The 20,702-nt window shown below is 42.1% G+C and overlaps 1 protein-coding gene across 1 annotated transcript in view; it reads left to right on the top strand.

The window, feature by feature from the left end:
• LOC117368643 (vomeronasal type-2 receptor 26-like) overlaps positions 1–20,702 on the top strand; it is a 61,572-nt gene that overhangs the window by 15,867 nt on the left and 25,003 nt on the right. The window contains exon 3 of the mRNA XM_033962370.1: positions 13,588–14,388. Coding sequence (XP_033818261.1) covers positions 13,588–14,388 — 801 coding nt within the window. The remainder of the gene's footprint in view (positions 1–13,587; positions 14,389–20,702) is intronic.

Below are 20,702 nucleotides of genomic sequence, written 5' to 3' on the forward strand. Positions count from 1 at the left end.
ATAGACAAGCAATCGACAGCTCCCTCCAGGCAAATGCACTCCATTAATATCTTTAAAGCATACATTAAATTAATTGTATAAATAATCAGACAAAGCATATTTAAATAAACTAAGTGATTAATTAAATCATCAATAGTATATATATAATATAAATATAATAGTATATAATCATTAACTAATTTGAAAGATTCATATATTCTATAAATAAGTAAAATTGGTCATAAATCTAAAAAAATGGAATATTAAAGTATCAGTAAGAGAATATATCAAATCTCATGCTCATTTGTTCTCTCGTATAAATCAAATGTATTCTATATAGAAAATTTCAAATGTTAAAAACAAATCATGAACTATTTCATTAATTACCATAAAATTCAAATCAACTAGTAATTCCAGGAAAAGAATACTATAGATCTGGTATTTCATTAAAAAAATAGCAAGAAATTAAAATAAAAATATTTTATAACTTCACAATATATGTTTAAGTCTCATAACAAAAACCCCCATCCCATATTTGACTTAAATATTTAACATCCTTCTGCAAACTCCTCATAGAGTTATTAAAGACATATCATAAGTGTTCAAGCAGAAAGAATACTTATATGGATTCCAACCTGTTTACTAAGTGTTAAGATAAAATCATAAATCAGAGGAAGAAAATCAAAGGAAGACAAAGTGAATTTATATAAGTTCAAATATTTTTCATTAGGATACATTATCTATACCATTCGACTCCTACATACTTTATTTGAAGGATGAAAATTAATTTCTCATACCGAAAGCATTTTAAAGGGCAGAAAATCTTATCAGTCAATAACAAAAAATTAGGGCTTTGAATACATAGTCACGTCAGCGGCCACTCCGCTTCAACGGCCCCGAACCCCATACAAAATTAAAGGGCCTCGTGGACGCCGACTCGTAAAAGAAGCAGACACCAACCAAAAAAACCCCCAAAACTCTCGCTTTCTGTCAATCCATGCCAGAAAACTAACATTCACCCTAACCAAATTCTGACTTTTTCTTTTTTTCCCCCCTTTCTCTTCCATTCTTCCTTCTCCTTCCCACCAAAGGCAGTGAAACTATTCCCTTTCACTCCTTTCTCATCCTGTATCTGGGGATAATTCACTTTAACACATTTTCATAAAAATTAAACCAGAGCAGCCAACAATTCATTCCATTGCTATTATCTCATAGATCTTCCCTCTCAAATATTAGACAAGTTTTTAATAATGTACAATAAACACAAGATCCTCTTCCATCCGAACCTTCACCCGAAGCCAGAGTCACATCTATTCTGCTCTCATTCTTCTCATATCTCTAAAATCCAGGCAGTTTCCCGAGGATTCAAATGAAAACTTTACAAGGTTTCCCTCCGATAGTCCAGCCATGCCCCTTCAAACACAGGCAATCAGTTTCCATTTTCCCACATAAGAATTGTTGCAAAGTAGCGAATCCATCCAAGTTATAAGCAAAGTGGTGAATCCAACCAGTTATCTGAATGAGCATATATAGGTTGAGGCAGAGAGAATTCCATTGAATAAGTTCAAAACCAATCTTCTTCCTCAGGAGCCGCCGCCATTAACAAACGAAGCAGACAAAAAACTTATCTTCCCCCACAGGAAATGGTGAAGAGGGGCGGCACTAACCATTTTCAACCAATAATGCCAGGTTTAAAGAGTAAACTAGGCACTATATTTAAATCAATTTAGAATGAAGAAAGTAACTAATCACGCTAACTTTCAGCAGAGAGATATTGTCTCACTGCCTTACCAACCTTCATTCAGCAATTTGTTCAGTATTTGTTCACTGTTCCTCAGCGGGCCACCACACACTCAAGCATTCTCATTGTGTATGGCTTTATGCTCCCACTCCTCATTGGAACAAGATTCTATTTTTAAATATTATACTTATTTTGCAATTTTCTATATAAATACGTATTGAATACTAAGAATTGGAGTAAATTCGTCAAACATGATTTCCCTTTCCTGAATCCATGTTGACTGGGTTTCATCAAGTCGTGTGCGTCCAAGTGCCGGACTATGCTATCCTTGATCAGTGCTTCAACCATCTTGCCGGGAACCGACGTAAGACTCACAGGCCTATAGTTGCCCGGTTCCCCTCTCGATCCTTTTTTGAAAATTGGCGTGACGTTCGCTATCCTCCAGTCGTCCGGTATCTGTCCAGTTCTGATTGTCAGGTTTGCAAGTTTGTGCAATAACTCTCCGATTTCAACCTTCAATTCCTTTAAGACTCTCGGGTGAATTCCATCCGGTCCAGGGGATTTGTCACTTTTAAGTTTGTCGATCTGATAGTATATCTGGTCTAAGTCCACTTCAACTGTGGTGACTTATCAAAATGTTAGATATGTTTTTGTAGATCCAGCTCATTTAGATAATTTTCTTCAAGATTTGATAGTTCTTGCATTTCCTTGTGATTCTGTTTGCACTGAATCATAGCCGATTCTGCTTTTCCCATTCTTCCATCTAGATTTTCTAAACGAGCATTTGTTACCTCGATCTTTTTGGCTAAATTAGCAACTTTTTCTATCACTGTCTCTAGCTTCTCTGAATTCCATGCGGTAGCAGTTTAATACAACAAAATTCCTCCATGAATTCAACTTTTTCTGTCGGCTCAACTGGCAAGGGAACTTTACACGGCGTCAGCTGTTCTTACTTACTTCTCTTTGATTTGTTCCCAGTGAACGCTGTTTCTAAATTAATTTGCTTAGTTGAGGCCATAATAGATCATGAATGACCAATCTGGCAGTAGACTTGAATTTTTGAACCGATAAGAAATTAAAGTTATGCCTGGAGGAGTGGAGCTAGTTAATTACCCAGCCATCTTCTAGCGCAGTCAAGCCACGCCCCCCCCAGGCAGAGATTTTTGATGAAGAGGCTAATGATAAGGTTAATTCTGGGTTTCTGCAGGATAGTGAAATGGTGGATAATGACATTACCTATGATATGGAAATAGAATGTTCTGATTTGCCCAGCTCTGAAGGTATGGACTTAGGCTGAGAGCCATTGCTAATAAGGGAGCTGGAAGGAAAAGTAAAGTCTGCCCAAGTTTATTGAAAATGTTGAGGTTTTGTTTTGAACTTTAAATACAAGCTACAGGCAGTCATTTTGTTGGGATCTGGGGAGTGTATCTTTCCAAGCTGATTCATAGAGGGAAAATTATTTGGAGAGGATCCCACCCTTGGGGCATTAAGCCTAACCCCAAGGGAGTTTTGCCTAGCAGAAGTGAGAATCCGCTGACAAGCTCCTCAATAATTGACATCAAGGACAATGCAAACGGGCAATTATTACCCAAAAGCTGACAATATTTTATTTAAGCAGAATATGACAATGTAATAGCACAAAATATATTTAACAAAGGATAGTGTCTCAATTGGTATACATTGGAGGGATTGGTACAGGTTAGTGCCAAGGCAAAAGAATATCTAGCTGTAAATTACTCATTCCTAGCTTACACAAAGGCATGCATCAATTTTTATAACCTTCTCTCATGGCTACACCCTTTACTCTTATGCCAATCAAAACTCATATTGCAAATTTGCTCCTATCTACCATATCCTATCATTTTCTGGTAACCATAGCTGTGTTTATGTATAAATGACCAATCCGTACACAAGTCCACAGTTTTTTCTGTAGGTCTGTCTTTTCCTTATTTGGCAATTTAAAGTTGTTGTTTTTTGTGTTAGCTGGTGTCAGGTCCAGCCTAGCTAAAAAGTTCAGTACATTCATAAGGCCTGACGCCTATATCTTTACATCCAGATGTTTTGCTTGTGCTTCTCTGTAACGGGACCATATATCTTCTTGCTCACATGATTCATGTTCAAATCCATGACAAGCCTTTGTTCTTCCAGAAAAGTTTGGTGTCGTGCAGGCCTCAGCTTGCTTCTTTAATACATGAAACTTAAGCAGGTTGAAAATGAAATGCAGGGCAGACTTGCTTATAGAGTCTTGATATCAGTAAGTTAATTATAGTTCCACTTCATGTGGGACGGAGGGACCTTGGGGGGGCCAAAGGGCCTTTCCTCAGAAGAAAAGCTTTTGTTTTGTTGGAAAAAGGCTTTTATATTTGGTCATATATTTGGACACTCAATAACCTCGAAAAAATATGTGAAACACACAAAAAAACCTTTAGCAGGCAAAGATACAAGTTCAAAATAATTCCCAACTGGGACTGTAAGAGAGAAAGTGAAGGAATCTCAAGCGCTCACAGCTAAAAGCTCAATGTATCTTAAGAGCTAATAACCATAGGGTGAGCTATCATTGATCCTTATGAATTCTCTCTAATTATTTATCAAAACCACTCTGTGTATTTTTTGTATTTTTTGTATTTTTTTATATATATATATTTTTTTATATTTTTTAAAATGAATATTCTTCACAAAAAGTTTTTAAATATCTATATATATATGCATTTTCTTCTCATGATATACTTATTAGTACTTTTAAGTTTCCTTCTATGAGGCTTCAAGTACTTATCTCAATAAAGTAGTGACATAATAGCAATGACTGGCTACGGAAGATCTCCGTTTCGCTCTCGCTCAAAATGAATTTATAAGAGCTTCATCAGGTGAAACTGCCGTTATCACTACAAAAAAGAAGAAAAACAAAATATCTATTTAAAAAATATATATTTAAATAGTGTGAACGATAATATCAAAATTTGAGTTTTACACACTTGTATTAAAGAGCGCTCTAGGACATCACTTTTGGTTGTACTTTAGGACTATGTAACTTAATCTGAACATACCTATAAAAGATTATTATAATTGCTGTTGTTTTGAACTTGCTGTATGTATTAAGTTCCTACTAGCTGAAACACGTTGAAAAAAGCTTATTTATTTAACCATTCAGTAACTCAATAATGAGCTTCAAGTTAAACATATCAAGACTTTAGAATCTAAGGTCTAAACATACCTATTTAAATCGGCATCGCTCCTACTGAAGACAAGAAGAGAGCGAGAGAAAGACCCTTAAGTCCAACTACACGCCCTGCTTACTCTCTCTCTAGAGCCGTCTTAGAGAACTACCGGTTTTCGAAGATTTTAAAACGAAGGCGTCTGATGTCACTTCCGGAAGCAATAACACTATGCAAATTCAAAGTAAACTAAACCAGGAAGGTGACATCATATCTACAAAATGCCGTTGGTTAAAAAAAGAATCATATTACATGAAAGCTTGCCAATTGATGGCAATATTCAAGCCAGATGGTTGGAGGCTATGTAACCGATCTATCCATCTTTGTTTGGACAGCAATTGTTTCGTTTTGGATTGTGAATGCTGGACTTAAGCTCAAAGTGATACAAACCTGAGCATTTTATTTGACACTTGTTTATACTGGTGAAACAATAAACAGTACCCATGAAAATTGCACCCAAAGTTTTGAACTCTTTTATTTTGATACCAATAGCAAGCTACCAAAACAACCTCGCAAACCGTTCGGCCAAGGCTTGTGTGCATGGGTTAGGTCACTTGCTGAGCCCAGCTTGGCCATGCCCGGCCACAACAGGCAGTCAGTTTACTCAAAGCTATGGGTAGATCTCATTCAATGGGTAAGAGAAGTTGCATGTTATTGGTATGGATATAGAATTTTGAGTCCATTGACTGAAGCAGTTCAGCCAAAGGCTTAAGGTGGATATTAAATCAGATGGAAGAGAGTATGGACCCCTGTGGTACCCCTCAGTTCACTGTCCAAGGTAATGATGTGTTGTTGCTGAACAAAACTCATTGTTGTCTCTTTGACAAATAGGTTTTTAGCCATGTACTGTAAATACTGTGCTACAAATACCTTTTTTTGCCAGTTTTGTAAGAATGATATTATGATTCACAGTGTTAAAGGCTAATGTCCTGTAATGATCCCTGTGCAGATTATCAAGAACATAAGAACATAAGAACATAAGAACTGCCATCACCGGATCAGACCTTCGGTCCATCAAGTCCGGCGATCCGCACACGCGGAGGCCCCGCCAGGTGTACACCTGGCGTAATTTATAGTCCACCATATCTTTATATGCCTCTCTTAAGGAGATATGCATCTAGTTTGCTCTTGAAGCCTAGGACGGTCGATTCCGCAATAATCTCCTCTGGGAGGGCATTCCAGGTGTCAACCACTCTCTGAGTGAAGCAGAACTTTCTGATATTAGTCCTGAACCTGTCCCCCCTCAGCTTCATTCCATGTCCTCTAGTCCGTGTCAAATTGGACAGTGTAAATAATCTTCTCTGCTCTATTTTGTCGATTCCTTTCAGTATTTTGAAGGTCTCGATCATATCCCCACGCATTCTCCTTTTCTCAAGGGAGAACAATCCCAGTGTTATAAGTCTATCCTCATATTCCAGTCTCTCCATACCCTTCACCAGTTTTGTTGCTCGTCTCTGCACCCTCTCCAGCAGTTTTATATCCTTCTTTAGGTAGGGAGACCAATGTTGGACGCAGTATTCCAAGTGTGGTCTGACCATTGCCCTATAAAGCGGCATTATAACTTTCTCCGATCTACTCGAGATTCCTTTCTTTATCATGCCCAACATTCTATTTGCCTTCTTTGCCGCTGCCGCGCATTGTGCCGACGGCTTCAGGGTCTTATCTATCAGTACACCCAGGTCCCTTTCTTGTTCACTCTTCCCCAGAGTTGCACCTGACATTGTATACTCGTATTCCTTATTCTTATTGCCTAAATGCATTACCTTGCATTTCTCCACATTGAACTTCATCTGCCATTTCTCCGCCCATGTTTCTAACCGACACAAGTCGCTCTGGAGTTTCTCTCTATCCTCCTGCGATCTGATTGCCCGGCATAGTTTTGTATCGTCTGCAAACTTGATGATCTCACTGGATGTTCCTTCCTCCAGGTCATTGATATAAATATTAAAAAGGATCGGCCCAAGTACCGAGCCCTGGGGTACACCACTAGTCACTTTCTCCCAGTCGGAGAACTTCCCATTTATGCCCACTCTCTGCTTTCGGTTTTCCAGCCATTTGCCTATCCATCTTTGTATATCTCCCTCTATGCCATGGCTTTGTAGTTTCCTGAGAAGTCTTTCGTGTGGAACTTTGTCGAACGCTTTCTGGAAGTCCAAGTATATTATGTCCACAGGCTTCCCACTATCAATTTGCTCGTTTACGGTCTCAAAAAATTGGAGTAAATTCGTCAAACATGATTTCCCTTTCCTGAATCCATGTTGACTGGGTTTCATCAAGTCGTGTGCGTCCAAGTGCCGGACTATGCTATCCTTGATCAGTGCTTCAACCATCTTGCCGGGGACCGACGTAAGACTCACAGGCCTATAGTTGCCCGGTTCCCCTCTCGATCCTTTTTTGAAAATTGGCGTGACGTTCGCTATCCTCCAGTCGTCCGGTATCTGTCCAGTTCTGATTGTCAGGTTTGCAAGTTTGTGCAATAACTCTCCGATTTCAACCTTCAATTCCTTTAAGACTCTCGGGTGAATTCCATCCGGTCCAGGGGATTTGTCACTTTTAAGTTTGTCGATCTGATAGTATATCTGGTCTAAGTCCACTTCAACTGTGGTGAGGCTGTCCTCTATTTCTCCTGGAAACACTTTCTCTGCTTCAGGTATTGTTGAGGTGTCTTCCTTCGTAAAGACAGACGCAAAGAAGGAATTTAGTTTGTCTGCGATTTGTTTATCTTCCTTGATGTACCCTTTTCTTCCCTGGTCGTCCAGGGGTCCCACTGCCTCTTTTGCAGGTTTTTTCCCTTTCACGTATCTAAAGAAGGGCTTGAAGTTTTTGGCCTCCTGGGCTATTTTTTCCTCATAATCCTGTTTGGCATCCCTCACCGCCTTGTGACATTTCTTCTGATCATCTTTATGTTTGTTCCAGGCTTCGGTTGTCTTTATGCATTTCCATTTTTTGAAAGAGTCCTTCTTTTCTTTTATGGCTTCCTTCACCTGTATGGTAAGCCATGCCGGTTCTCTTTTGCTCTTTGTTCTCCGATCTTTGGAAATCCTCGGAATGTAGAGATCTTGTGCTTCTGTGATAGTATTTTTCAGTAGGGACCATGCCTGATCTACCGTTTCAAGTTTGTCCACCATCTTCTCTAGTCGTTTTTCTACCATGGCCCTCATGCGATCGTATTTACCCTTTTTAAAGTTTAAGATGGTGGTTAAGGTTTTGGCATGTTTCCCTTTCCCGATGTCAAGTTTAAAGTTGATTACATTGTGATCACTCGTTCCCAGTGGGACCACGACTTCCACTTCTGTTATCGGTCCCGTGAGGCCATTTAGGACCAAGTCCAAGGTGGCGTTGCCTCTTGTCGGCTCTTTTACCATTTGTTCCAGGAAGCAATCCCCTAGCACATCCAGGAACTTGGCCTCCTTGCCGCAGTTGGAGGTTGCTAGTTTCCAGTCTATCCCTGGGAAATTGAAGTCTCCCAATACAATTACATTGCCCGTCTTGCATTCTTGTTTGATTTCTTCCATCATTTCTGAGTCAGTTTCCTCCGCCTGTCCTGGGGGACGATAGTAAAGGCCAATTTTCGTATCTGCACCATATTGACCAGGAATTTTGATCCAGAGGGACTCCAGCTTCTCTTTCCTGTCTGTTGTAATCATTCCAACAGAATCTATTCCTTCCTTAACATATAGAGCAATACCTCCACCTTTCTGCCCTACTCGATCTCTTCTATACAGTTTGTATCCCTGTAGTACTGTGTCCCATTTGTTTTCTTCATTCCACCATGTTTCTGTTATGCCAATGATATCCAATATGTCATGTCTCGCTATTGTCTCTAGTTCCCCCATTTTGTAGCATTCGTATACATACATCTAAATTCCCTTTGTGTTACCTTTTTGGACCTTCTACTCTTGGCCGTCCCTATAGTTTCAAATACGGTATCCTTTACTGCTCCTGTGTTATCACCCTTGTTTGCTGTGTGGTCGTCCTCTCCTGTGTCTGAGTTGTCCCTTCCTGCTTTTTCTCCCTTATTGGCTGTGGGGTCGTCTTCTCTTGTGTAGGAGTAGTAGTCCTTGGCTTCATCGTCGGGGCATCCTGCTATCCGTGCCATCGACCGGTGGTCGACTGTCGGCTTTCCCCTATCTTTCAGTTTAAAGCCTTCTCGATTGCCTTCTTCATGTTGCCTGCCAAAACTCGTGCTCCTTCCTTGTTGAGGTGTAGTCCGTCCCTTCTGTAGTACTTGCTTTTTCCCCAGAACGCCGTCCAGTTGCGCACGAAGTCGAAGCCTTCTTCTTCGCACCATCGTCTCATCCAGGCGTTGATTACTTGCAATTCCCCTTGTCTCTTTCCATCCGCTCTTGGTACTGGGAGGATCTCAGAGAAGGCCACCCTCACCTCCCTGATCTTCAGTTGTCTTCCGAGTGAGCGGAGCTGGCCCTTCAGCTCTTCCCTGTCATACTTCCGCCCGCTCACATCATTTGTTCCCACGTGGATAAGCACAGCGGTGTCCTCTCCCCCTGCGCCATCTATGATCCTGGAGATCCTGTTGGTCACATCCTTCACTCTTGCTCCAGGCAGACAGGTGACGACTCTGTCCTCTCTTCCTCCTGCGGTGTGGCTGTCCACATGTCGTATAATGGAGTCGCCTACGATGATCCCCATCTTCTTTATTCGGGAGTTCCTTGGGGGGCGTAGGTCCACGTCCTTGGAGTAGGGCCAGTCTTCTTCCTCCAATGATACTCTTGAAATTGTTTCCTGGTCTTTGGGTGGGGGGATGTCTTCCTGTGCTCTCACTATTTCTCCTGGTGTGCGGTTGTCTCCTACCTCGTCTTCGGTTTCTTCTGTGTTTGCATGGGACATAAGAATTATCTCTGTTCTATACCCAGGTCTGAAGCCAGATTGACATCCTGGTCTAGATATTTACATTCAATTAACCGGTTATTGAGTTGAATGCAAACTGTCCATTCTATGTTTTGTCAGGAAACACATGTTAGGGACTGGTTGGTAGTTTTTGAGCTTGTCCTCAACAAGGGAGCTCTTTATCATCAGGAGGTGTACCACAGGTCTTTTTTTGTGTTGTTGGCTGCTGTCCTTCTCCAAACAAGGAGTGAATAATTTAATTGGCCCCTTCAACGAGGCCAATACTGACTTGTACTATTTTTGCTGGACAGCGGGCAGGTTGTAGGCCATAGGCCTTTCAGGGGGATTTCAACAGCTTCTTCTGTGAGCTGGTTGAATGAGTCTCAGATGGTTCTGCATCTTTCTTTTCCATTTCTAAAATCTGACTTGATTTCTTAGCTGCCACCACACACTGAGCTCTGGATTTCAATGTATCCTCAGTGATGATATCTAGGTCTTATCCATGGGACGAAGTGTGAAGTTATAAAATTTGCAGATGACACCAAACTCTGCAGCAGAGTTAGGACCACAGAGGAGTGCAAAGACCTGCAAAGGGACCTAAGCAAACTGGAAGAGAGGGCAAATAAATGGCAAATGCGCTTTAACATAGAGAAATTCAAGGTCATGCATATAGGGAAAAGGAACCCGATGTTCAGCTACAAAATGGGGGGAGCATTGCTGGGGGAAAGTAATCTTCAAGTTCAAGTTTCAAGTTTATTTAACTCTTGATATATCGCCTATATTAAATATTCTAAGCGATGTACATAATATAATAAAACATAGAAACATTAATATACATTTAAAAACAGCAAATTTCAATAATGACTAACAAGAAAGCGAGGAAAAGGGGGCAAAGTTACAATAAGGGCATAGGAAAAAAGGAAAAAACGAAAGGTTGGGTAAATAGTTACAAGGCACTCTTTAAGGATATTAATTTAAACAAAGTAGATACATTAGAGTTTTAAAGGTCATAGGCGTCCCTAAACAAATAAGATTTTAAAAGATTTTTAAAAACTGAGATATCGTGTTCCATTCTAATATACTGAGGTAGGGAGTTCCACGATTGTGGACCTGCTACAGTAAATATGTCTGCTCTTCTCGTACCGATGATTTTTAGAGAAGGGATAGTTAGTAAATTTGATTCGGATGAACGTAAAGATCGTTGTGGTTTGTAAGGGATCAGAGATTTTGATATGAATTGTGGCTCGCTAGATGTTAGAGTCTTAAAGATTAAAAATATAATTTTGTACAATATCCTATGATTAATCGGTAACCAATGCGCGTCAATCATCAGTGGGGATACATGGTCAAATTTTTTAGCGTTGTAGATAAGTTTGATAGCCGTATTCTGGATAATTTGGAGTCGCCTTCTTTCCTTCTGAGTGATGTTTAAGAATAGAGCATTGCAGTAGTCGAGTTTTGCAATGATAAATGAGTGTATTAAGATTTTTATGGAGGAAGGGTTTAGAAATTTGGAAATGGCTCTTATCTGACATAGTTTGAAGAAACAGTTTTTGACGATAGAAGAGATATGATCATGGTAAGATAAACTGTCATCAAGTATAACCCCGAGAATTTTAATTGATGCTTCGGTACTGATAGGAAAGTTATTAAGAAAAAATGGTTTTGCAAGACAAATGTCTTTTTTCCAGTTGAATAAAATGGATTTGGTCTTATTAATATTTAATGATAATTTGTTTGAAAAAGACTTGGGTGTGCTGGTGGATACAACAATGAAATCATCGGCACAATGTGCAGCGACCTCAAAGAAAGCAAACAGAATGCTGGGCATCATTAAGAAGGGTATCACAACCAGGACGAAGGAAGTCATCATGCCGCTGTATCGTGCGATGGTGCGCCCACATCTGGAATACTGTGTCCAATATTGGTCACCGTACCTCAAGAAGGACATGACGATACTTGAAAGGGTCCAGAGAAGAGCGACGAAAATGATAAAAGGTATGGAAGACTGTTCATACGCTGACAGGCTGGACAAGCTGGGGCTCTTCTCCCTGGAGAAGAGGAGACTTAGAGGAGACATGATAGAAACTTTCAAGATCATGAAGGGCATAGAGAAGGTAGACAAGGATAGGTTCTTAAGACCAAGGGGAACCACAAGTACGAGAGGGCACTCGGAGAAACTGGAAGGGGACAGGTTTAGAACCAATGCCAGGAGGTTTTTCATCACTCAGAGGGTTGTGTACACATGGAACGAGCTTCCGGAGGAGGTGATCGGGCAGAGTACACTACGGGGATTCATAGAGGGGTTGGATAGATTCCTGAAGGATAGGGGGATTGAGAGGTACAGAGAGAGGTAGATAGGGTATAGAAAGAGTATAGATAGAAAAATAAGGGGGCTATAGGGCTAAATCAAGAAAACCTGACAGGTCATGGACCTGATGGGCCGCCGCGGATGCGGACTGCTGGGCGCGATGGACCTCTGGTCTGACCCAGCGGAGGCAACTTCTTATGTTCTTATGGGTGGTGACTTCTAACATGGAACCCTGCACTTGATTATATTTAACCTCATCTACCCGAACACTAATCTCTGTTTTCAAGAGAAAGGAGCCTTGAAAATTAAACCAAGTGGTGCAACCAGTAGGAAAAAATATCAGCCCATCTTCCTGCCTACTGTTTCCACTTGAAATGTCCCTATTTCCCTTTACTTCAAATGCAATCACTCTCAAAAAGTTGTCTCAAACTCAAACCTTTTGCAGGACCACATTTTGGATTTGTAGGTACTTGGAGGGCCGCAGAAAAAATAGTTAATGTCTTATTAAAGAAATGACAATTTTGCATGAGGTAAAACTCTATATAGTTTATAAATCTTCCCCCCACCCCCCCCCCACGAAGGCCTGCATGTTCCCCTCTTCTTTGCAGTATCCTCCAGCTTCCTCCCTGGGCTCCCAGTCTTAGTTTCAGCTAATTACCGGAGACTGCAGAGAGGATCGCTGGTGTTGTAGTGTTCCTTGCAGACTTCCATCGGCCTCCACAGCATGTTCTCTCTGTTGTGGTCCTGCCCCTCCTCTGATGTCAGGGGCAGAATCGCGGCAGCGGGAACGTGCTCCTGAGGACAACGGCAGTCTGCAAAGATTGCTACAGCACTAGCAATCCTCTCTGCAGGCTGTGGTAATAATCTGAAGATAAGAGTGGGAGACCGGGGGGGAATCCAGAAGAAGCTGCAAAGAGTGGTCAGCACTAGTACAGACCATGGGCCGCAAAATAGTACCTGGCGGGCCGCATTTAGCCCACAGGCCAACACTTTCAGACCACTGATCTAAAACAAATATACATACTTTTTAATGACTGGATTGAAGAATATTTACAGCTTGAAAAATTTACTGACTGTTCCCACTTTGTATTCTTCCAGAGGCTCCAAAGAAAAGCCAATACCATTTAATGTTGTCTTGATTAACTTGCAAAGCAATACTACACTAAAATCATTCTACATTCAAATACATTTAAGTACCTCCCTGGATTTGTGAGGGAGGGTGGGAGGAAGAGAGTTGGCCTAATGTGAGGCTGTCTATGTGTAAGTGACTAAATATCCCAAAAGGGGGGGCATGCAATATCAGGTATATTATACATTCCTTTATAAAATGATCTTCATAAAGAGCAATTTTATAAAGGAGAGACTAACAGGAGCCTAGACACAAGCACCCTCCTGCAAACTATGTGCTATTAAATCCTATGACCTATGTGATATAAATTGTTCTTCAGAGAGATGAAAAATGATTATATATTAATTATTTTATATTGTCCTGATAGGTCAGTTATATCTCACAGAATCTTTATATGAGTGACCCTGTTCAGTATCCTTATTTTTACCGGACTATCCCCAATGAGTTGCATCTCTGTGCTGCGATAGGCAAGCTACTGAAGTATTTTGGCTGGAAATGGGTCAATATCATATCAACCAATGACGAAAGCAGTGTGAGAGCTATCGAGATCATGAAAGAAGGGATTAAACGGAATGGTGGCTGCATCGCATTACATCAAAGCTGTCCTAAACAGAGCTCTTGCTCAGTTTTAGAATTACAGAAATTTTTTAGAGCAATTAAACAATCATCTGCTGTGATCATTTACTACTCTAATAAAAATTCTGCATTTTCTCTAAATGATCTATGGAATCTTCAAGCAAATGTGAAAAGGGGCCGGGTTTTCATCACTATAGCTGAGGTAGAAAAAAAAGATATAACTCTAAAACATTTTAACATAAGGAACAAGTTTTTTATATTCAAACCATATAAGAAAGCTATGCCAAATTTTTATAAATTTATCCGTGAGATGATACCTGTCAGGCTGGTAAGTGATGTCTTGAGTAAAAAATGGTGGAAGGTCCTGTGTGACAGCAGATGCCCAAAGAAGATCAGAAGAGACTGCAACTTTACACTTGACAAAGGTTTCGTAGCTCACTGTCTCGGCACATTCCTTGGGAGCAGTTACAGTGTGTATAATGCTGTGTATGCCGTGGCACACGCACTGCATAACATGATCATGTCTGGCTCAAGAAATGGCATTACATGGACCAGAGAAAATATGGACGTTTTGGACTCTTTGCCATGGAAGGTAAGGACCTGAATTCAGGACAAGATTAGTTCATCGAGGGCCCCAATGCACACAGGTCCACTGGGCCCTCTGCCTCCCTATCATGCCCCCTGCCCCATTTTCTTATTTACTTCTTTATTTCCACTTTATTTCTTTTATTTTAAAATTCAAAACAAACAACAAAGATTACCATAACCAGTGTACAGTTTTTCTTCTATGCAACCTCCAAAGATCTCTGACCAAATCCCCCCTTCCTTCCTAGAGGAAGAGATCTGCAGCTGGCAGGGCTTTGGGAAGCCCACCAATTTATATTTTGCATTTGGGTAGGAGGCAAGGGGCATGGCGGAAAGAAAATTTGGTGCCTGTCATTTTATTGGACTAATACATTTCTCAATTAGCTTTCAGAGATTAAAACCTTTTTCTTCAGGTCAATAAACTATACTGCTTTTACAGTATCCCTGCTCTGACCCAGGAAAGGAGTTATGGTCTTTGAATTAGTAAAATATGTATTAAAATTAGTCCAATAAACAGGATCACCTTATTTCCATTTTCTATTAATAAACTATTATCAACACAGCTACAATAATACTTTATCCTAAAGCAAAAATAAATATATAAAACAAATATAATTTTTTTTCTACCTTTGTCATCTTTCTGCATTCCTCATCATTTTCTTCCTTCCATCCACTATCTGCCCTCTCTCTGCCTCTTCCATATGCCATCTGATCTTTTTGTATGCCTCTTCCTAAAACTGTCTGCCTCTCCCTTCCATCTCTCCCTCCCACTAACAAGATTTTAGCATCTCTCTCTCTCTCTCCCCTCCTTTCCTTTCCTCAGATATGTTATCTGTCTCCTTCCTCCTTTCCTCCTCCCAGGTCTGGTATCTTTCTCCTTCACTTCTCTCTCCATGGTCTGGTATCTCTTTTCCTTCGTAATAAATAGCCTACTCTATAAAAGAAGGGTCATAACATATAAACTGGAAGAAAGAGACGTACTCTCATTTCATGGAACTGTCTTGAATCTATGGGCTTTCAAGTTTGCACCACTTAATTAATACTGGTTAGAAGTACCAATGTTTTCAGAAAATTTAATAGATAGCAGAGGGTGGCAATCGGTTTATGGGAACTTTTTGACAAAAAGTCAGAAGTTCACCAGGGTTGGTCAAACATACAGCACCCTAAAGTGCCTGCAAGGTTACCCACAAAAATATAACGCCATCCTCTAGCTCTAGCTCAATAAGCTTTTTTTGTATACAGTCCTCCCCCATGAATTCACGGTCGGTGGTTCGCGGTCCCGATCATTTGCAGTATTTTCCGACCATGTACCGCCTACCAGAAGAGGACAGCTGGAGAGGCAGGATAGGGCAGCCGGAGCGCCAGCGAATGAAGGAAATCATTCGCTGTGTGCTGACTGCCTCTTCCTGTACTAAAGTCGGGCCTCACCAATCAGGAGCTGCTTTGACACGCACCTCCTGATTGGTAAGGCCCGACTTTAGTACAGGAAGAAGCAGTCGGAGCATACAGCGAATGATTTCCTTCACTCACCGGTGCTCTGGCTGCTCTTTCCTGCTCTCCCTCTGCCCTCTCCATTCTCCCCCATGAAAAACCATATTTGCGGTTTTTCAAGTTTCATGGGGGTTCCAATATCAGGAAGTACTGTATATATAAAAATCTAATAAATATGAATTCAGAAGTGCAAAAATTGGTAATAGCTATAATAAAATGCCCAAAGTGTCAAGTGCAAAATCACAACATTCCAGAATTTCAAAAAGCAAAGAAAAGTGCAAAAATCATTACTGATGAGTCTTGTGAAAGCAAGAAGTCACATATGTCCAACAAACTTATATTGTGTAACTGGATAAGACTTCTCAGAATACAAATAAGCAAAAGATATGTCTGGCTTATAAAGTAAGTAAAGTGTTCACATACACTCAGAATTGTGAAATTTGACCAAGAGCGTTAGCTCCTATAGCCAAACCCAATGCCCCATCACTGTGTATGACTTATTTTGAAAAAGAACATGTTGTTCAAATGCTCAACTAATATTCAATGGCAAAAGCGAGAAAGACGTTCCCACTTAGCTTTCAACTGTGTCAGCTGACACAGTTGAAAGCTAAGTGGGACCTGCTGACACAGTTGAAAGCTAAGTGGGAACTTCTTTCTCTTCTTTGCCATTGAAAATTAGTTGAGCATTTGAACAGTATAATCTTTTTCAAGCTCTTTTCCAAAATAAGTCATACACAGTGATGGGGTGGTGGGTTTGGCTATAGGAGCTAACGCTCTTGGTCAAATTTCACAATTCTGAGTGTATGTGAACACTTTACTTACTTTATAAGCCAGACATATATTTTGCTTATTTGTATTCTGAGAAGTCTTATCCAGTTACACAGTATTACTTTCACTTCTTTGCCCTTTAAGCTACGACAACACACACCCACTACTAAATTCAGTGTGACTTAGTCAACAAACTTAAACTACCATCTACAAGGACTTATCTCAGAAGCTGCAAACATCCTCTCTCCCCTGGCAATTGGAAGCTCCACTCCTTCAGCGAGGAATCCAACACCTCCCTAGCATGGCCCTTCCTCTCCTCCCCCCAAAGGGTCCCTCCTCATTCACATGCTACAGGCCCTCTGAGCCCAAGGCCCCCATCTCTGAGATTAGAGGCAGGAAAGAGAGTGAAAGGAGCTATGACTCTATCGGGGCCCCCCTCATCGCCTTTTCAAAATTAGTGGTCCAGCGTGTATCCCGCGCTGAAATCCTCCTGAAGATTGTAAATGTTGTAGCCAGCGGCACACCCGGGCCGGCATGCAGGAATGAGTTTTTATTGCTGCCGGCCAGCCCTCCACTGCTCCTTGATAGGCTGCCGCAAGTTCTCACAGGATTTGCAGTTCTCGCGGCAGCCTATCAAGGAGTGGTGCAGAGCAGGCTGGCAGCACGAAAGCTCGCTCCTGCATGCCGGCCTGGGTGTGCTGCTGGCTACTACCTTTACAAAGGAGGATTTCCCTGGACCACCAGGGAACAGGTACACGAGGGAGGGAAGGAGGGAGGGTAGTAATTATTAGTGTTGGCTGGGGCAGGAGACAGGAGGGATCCCTCCTGTCCCGGCCTACCATTAGGTAAACTAAACTAAACTAAACTAAACTAAGCCTTAAAGTTTATATACCGCGTCATCTCCACAGAAGTGGAGCTCGACACGGTTTACAGGAATTAAAAACAAAGAAAGGAACTCCAATGGAAGGGAGGAGGGTTTGGTAAGTAGGAAGGTGAGGGGGGAAGGGAGGGGGGAGTTACATTTTGGCGAAAAGCCAGGTTTTCAGATGTTTTCTGAAGTGTTGGAGGGAGGTCGTACACCGGAGGTGGGCAGTAAAGCTGTTCCATAGCTCGGTGATCCTAAAGAGGAGGGATGTTCCGAGCTTTCCTGTATGAGAGATGCCATTTAGAGAAGGGAAGGATAGTTTGAATTTCTGAGTGGATCTGGTGGAATGAGTGTTCGAGAGCCAAGATAAAGGAAAGAGGGGGGGAAGGATGCCGTGAAGAGATTTGAAGGTAAGACAGGCACATTTGTAACGAACCCTGAGGAAGACTGGGAGCCAGTGAAGCTTAGATAGAAGCGGGGAGACATGGTCGAATTTGCCTTTTGTGAAGATTAGTTTAGCTGCGGTGTTCTGAATCCGTTGGAGTCTGATAAGATTTTTCTTTGTTAGGCTTAGGTAGATGGAATTGCAGTAGTCAAGTCTGGAGAGAATGATGGATTGGACAAGGACAGCAAAATGATGCTGGTGAAAGCAGGATCTGATTTTCCTTAACATATGAAGATTGAAAAAGCATTTTTTTACTAGGGAGTTGATGTGGTCGTTAAAGGACAATGTAGAGTCAATGGTGATTCCCAGAACTTTGCTAGAGTGCTCAAGCTGTAGATTGGAGCCCGAGGAAAGAGGGATGGAGGAGGGTAGGTGATCCAATTTTGGGCCGAGCCAGAGAAGTTTTGTTTTGGTCTCATTTAGTTTCATCTGAACGGAGAGAGCCCAGGATTGGAGATTAGTTATGCAGGTTGAGATGTTTTCAGAGAGGTTGGTGAGATTCGAGTCAGTTTCGAGAAGGACAAGGATGTCGTCGGCGTAGGTGTAGAGTGTCGCAGTGGTAGAAAGTTGGAGGAGTTTCAGGGAGGACATATAGACATTGAAAAGAATCGGGGATAGAGGTGAACCCTGGGGGACTCCGCAGAGCGGTTTCCAAGGAGAGGATGAGGTGCCATTCATGTTGACGAAGTAGGAGCGGGAGCGCAAGAATTTTGAGAACCAATCTAGGACTGTGGAGTTTATGCCAATATCGGAAAGTTGGAGGATTAGAATGTCGTGGTGGACAATGTCGAAAGCAGCAGAGAGGTCGAATTGAAGAAGGACAGCGAACTTGTTGCAGGCGTGGAGTAGTTGGACCTTTGAAATTAAAGAGGATAAAAGAGATTCAGTGCTATAGTTGGGTCTGAATCCATGTTGGAAGGGTAGGAGAATGGAGAATCTCTCAAGGTAGGATGAGAGTTGGGTGGCTATGATGGATTCCAGCATTTTGGTCAGAAGTGGAATGTTGGCTATTGGGCGGTAGCTGGAAGGGGTGGAGGGGTCCAGATCAGCTTTTTTCAAGAGAGGGGATAGGGAGATGTGTCCCATTTTGGTCGAAAATAGGCCTGAGAGCAGGGCGGAGTTTAAGAGTTTGGTGAGTGATGCAATGGCCTGTGCTGGAATGTTCTCGTATAAGTAGGAAGGGAAAGGATCCAATGTGCAGTTGCAAGATTTTAGTTTGAGGCAAAGTTTAGAGACTTGGGAGTCGGAAACAGGCTCAAAGGCAGTCCAGGATCTATCGGCTGGGATATGGTTAGCCTCGTTTAGATTAGGGGTGGAGGTAGTAAGCACCAGAGAGTTGTAGGCAAGGGTTGGGGGAAAGGAGCATCGTAGGGTGGTTACTTTTTCATTGAAGAATGTTGCTAGATCATTAGCAGATGGAGAGGAGGGAAATGAGGAGGAGTCGTGTTTAGAGGATATGGAACGCCAGATATTGAACAAGGTGTTACTTTGGTTGTTGGAGCTGCAGATTTTGTTGCCGTAGTAGTTCTTCCTAGATTTTTTTAATTCGGTGTTGTAGATCTTAATGGAAGTCCTCCAGGACTGTCTATCGGTGGGGGATTTTGATTTTTTCCATTTTCGTTCTAGTGTACGACATTTCTGCTTTAGATGTCTGTGGAGGGGAAGGTACCAGGGGGCTTTGCGGGTGTAGGAGACCGTTTTAGTGGAAAGTGGAGCAAGGGAGTGGTAGGTGGTCTCAGAGAGAGTGATCCAGTTGTGCCAGTTGGATTCGGGGTTGGGAACTTTGGGGATGGTGGGGATTAGGTTGAGGAATTTGGCCCAGAACAATTCGCTCGCAATTTTTTTCCGGAAGGTGATAGGATTGGGGGAACGAGGGGGGGGTTCGATGCGGGACATGAAAATGGGGAGGCAGAAAGCCCCTAGGAAGTGGTCGGACCAGGGAACGGGTTCCCAACGAGTGTCGTCAGTCGAGGTTTTGTATTCAGTGAGGTCGATGAAGCTGATGATGTCTAATGCATGCCCTTTTTCATGGGTTGGGGAGGGGGCTGGGGGGGGGAAGCCTAAAGAGGTGAGGAAGATGATGAGATCCGATGCATCTTTGTTGGTAGTGTCGTTTAAGTGAAGATTAATATCCCCAATGATTAGTAATCTTTGGAATCTGAGGAAGGCGTTTGTAATGGTCTCAAGGACAAGGTCGGAGGATTTGTTCCAGGGGGACGAGGGTGGGCGATATAGAAGCAGGATACCTAGTGGATGCGGGTGAAGCTCATCGTTGACAGAGGCTAGCATGTATTCTAGGGGAGCCTGGCTACCCTTATCAAGGAGCTGGACGTCGAGGAATGATTTATGGAGGATTGCCAGACCACCTCCTTTCCGGTTAAGTCTGGGAGAGAAGAGGCCTTGGTATCCGTGGGGGCAGAGTTCATTTTGAGAGAAGAAGTCGTCTTTTGCGATCCAAGTTTCGGTGATGAATAAGAAACCGGGATTGAGATCTTCAAGAAGGTCCTTCAGAATTTGGGTTTTGTTGCACGCGGATCTGGCATTGCAGTATAGAGATGGGACTGGGGTGAGGGAGTCTGTGGTGGGGTTGGGAGGGTTGGCAGGGGGGATGGGCTTTAGGGAGGCGAGATTGATTCTTCGGGGGTTTTTTTTGGAGGGGTAGGTTCTGCTGCGCAAGAGCGTGGGGATTTTGGGACCAGGGTGGGAAGGACTGTCAGAGATGGGGTTCAGTAAGTAAGGGGGTGGGGGGTTC

The sequence above is a fragment of the Geotrypetes seraphini genome, chromosome 10 (assembly GCF_902459505.1).
Source record: "Geotrypetes seraphini chromosome 10, aGeoSer1.1, whole genome shotgun sequence".
In the NCBI taxonomy this organism is placed as follows: Eukaryota; Metazoa; Chordata; class Amphibia; order Gymnophiona; family Dermophiidae; genus Geotrypetes; species Geotrypetes seraphini.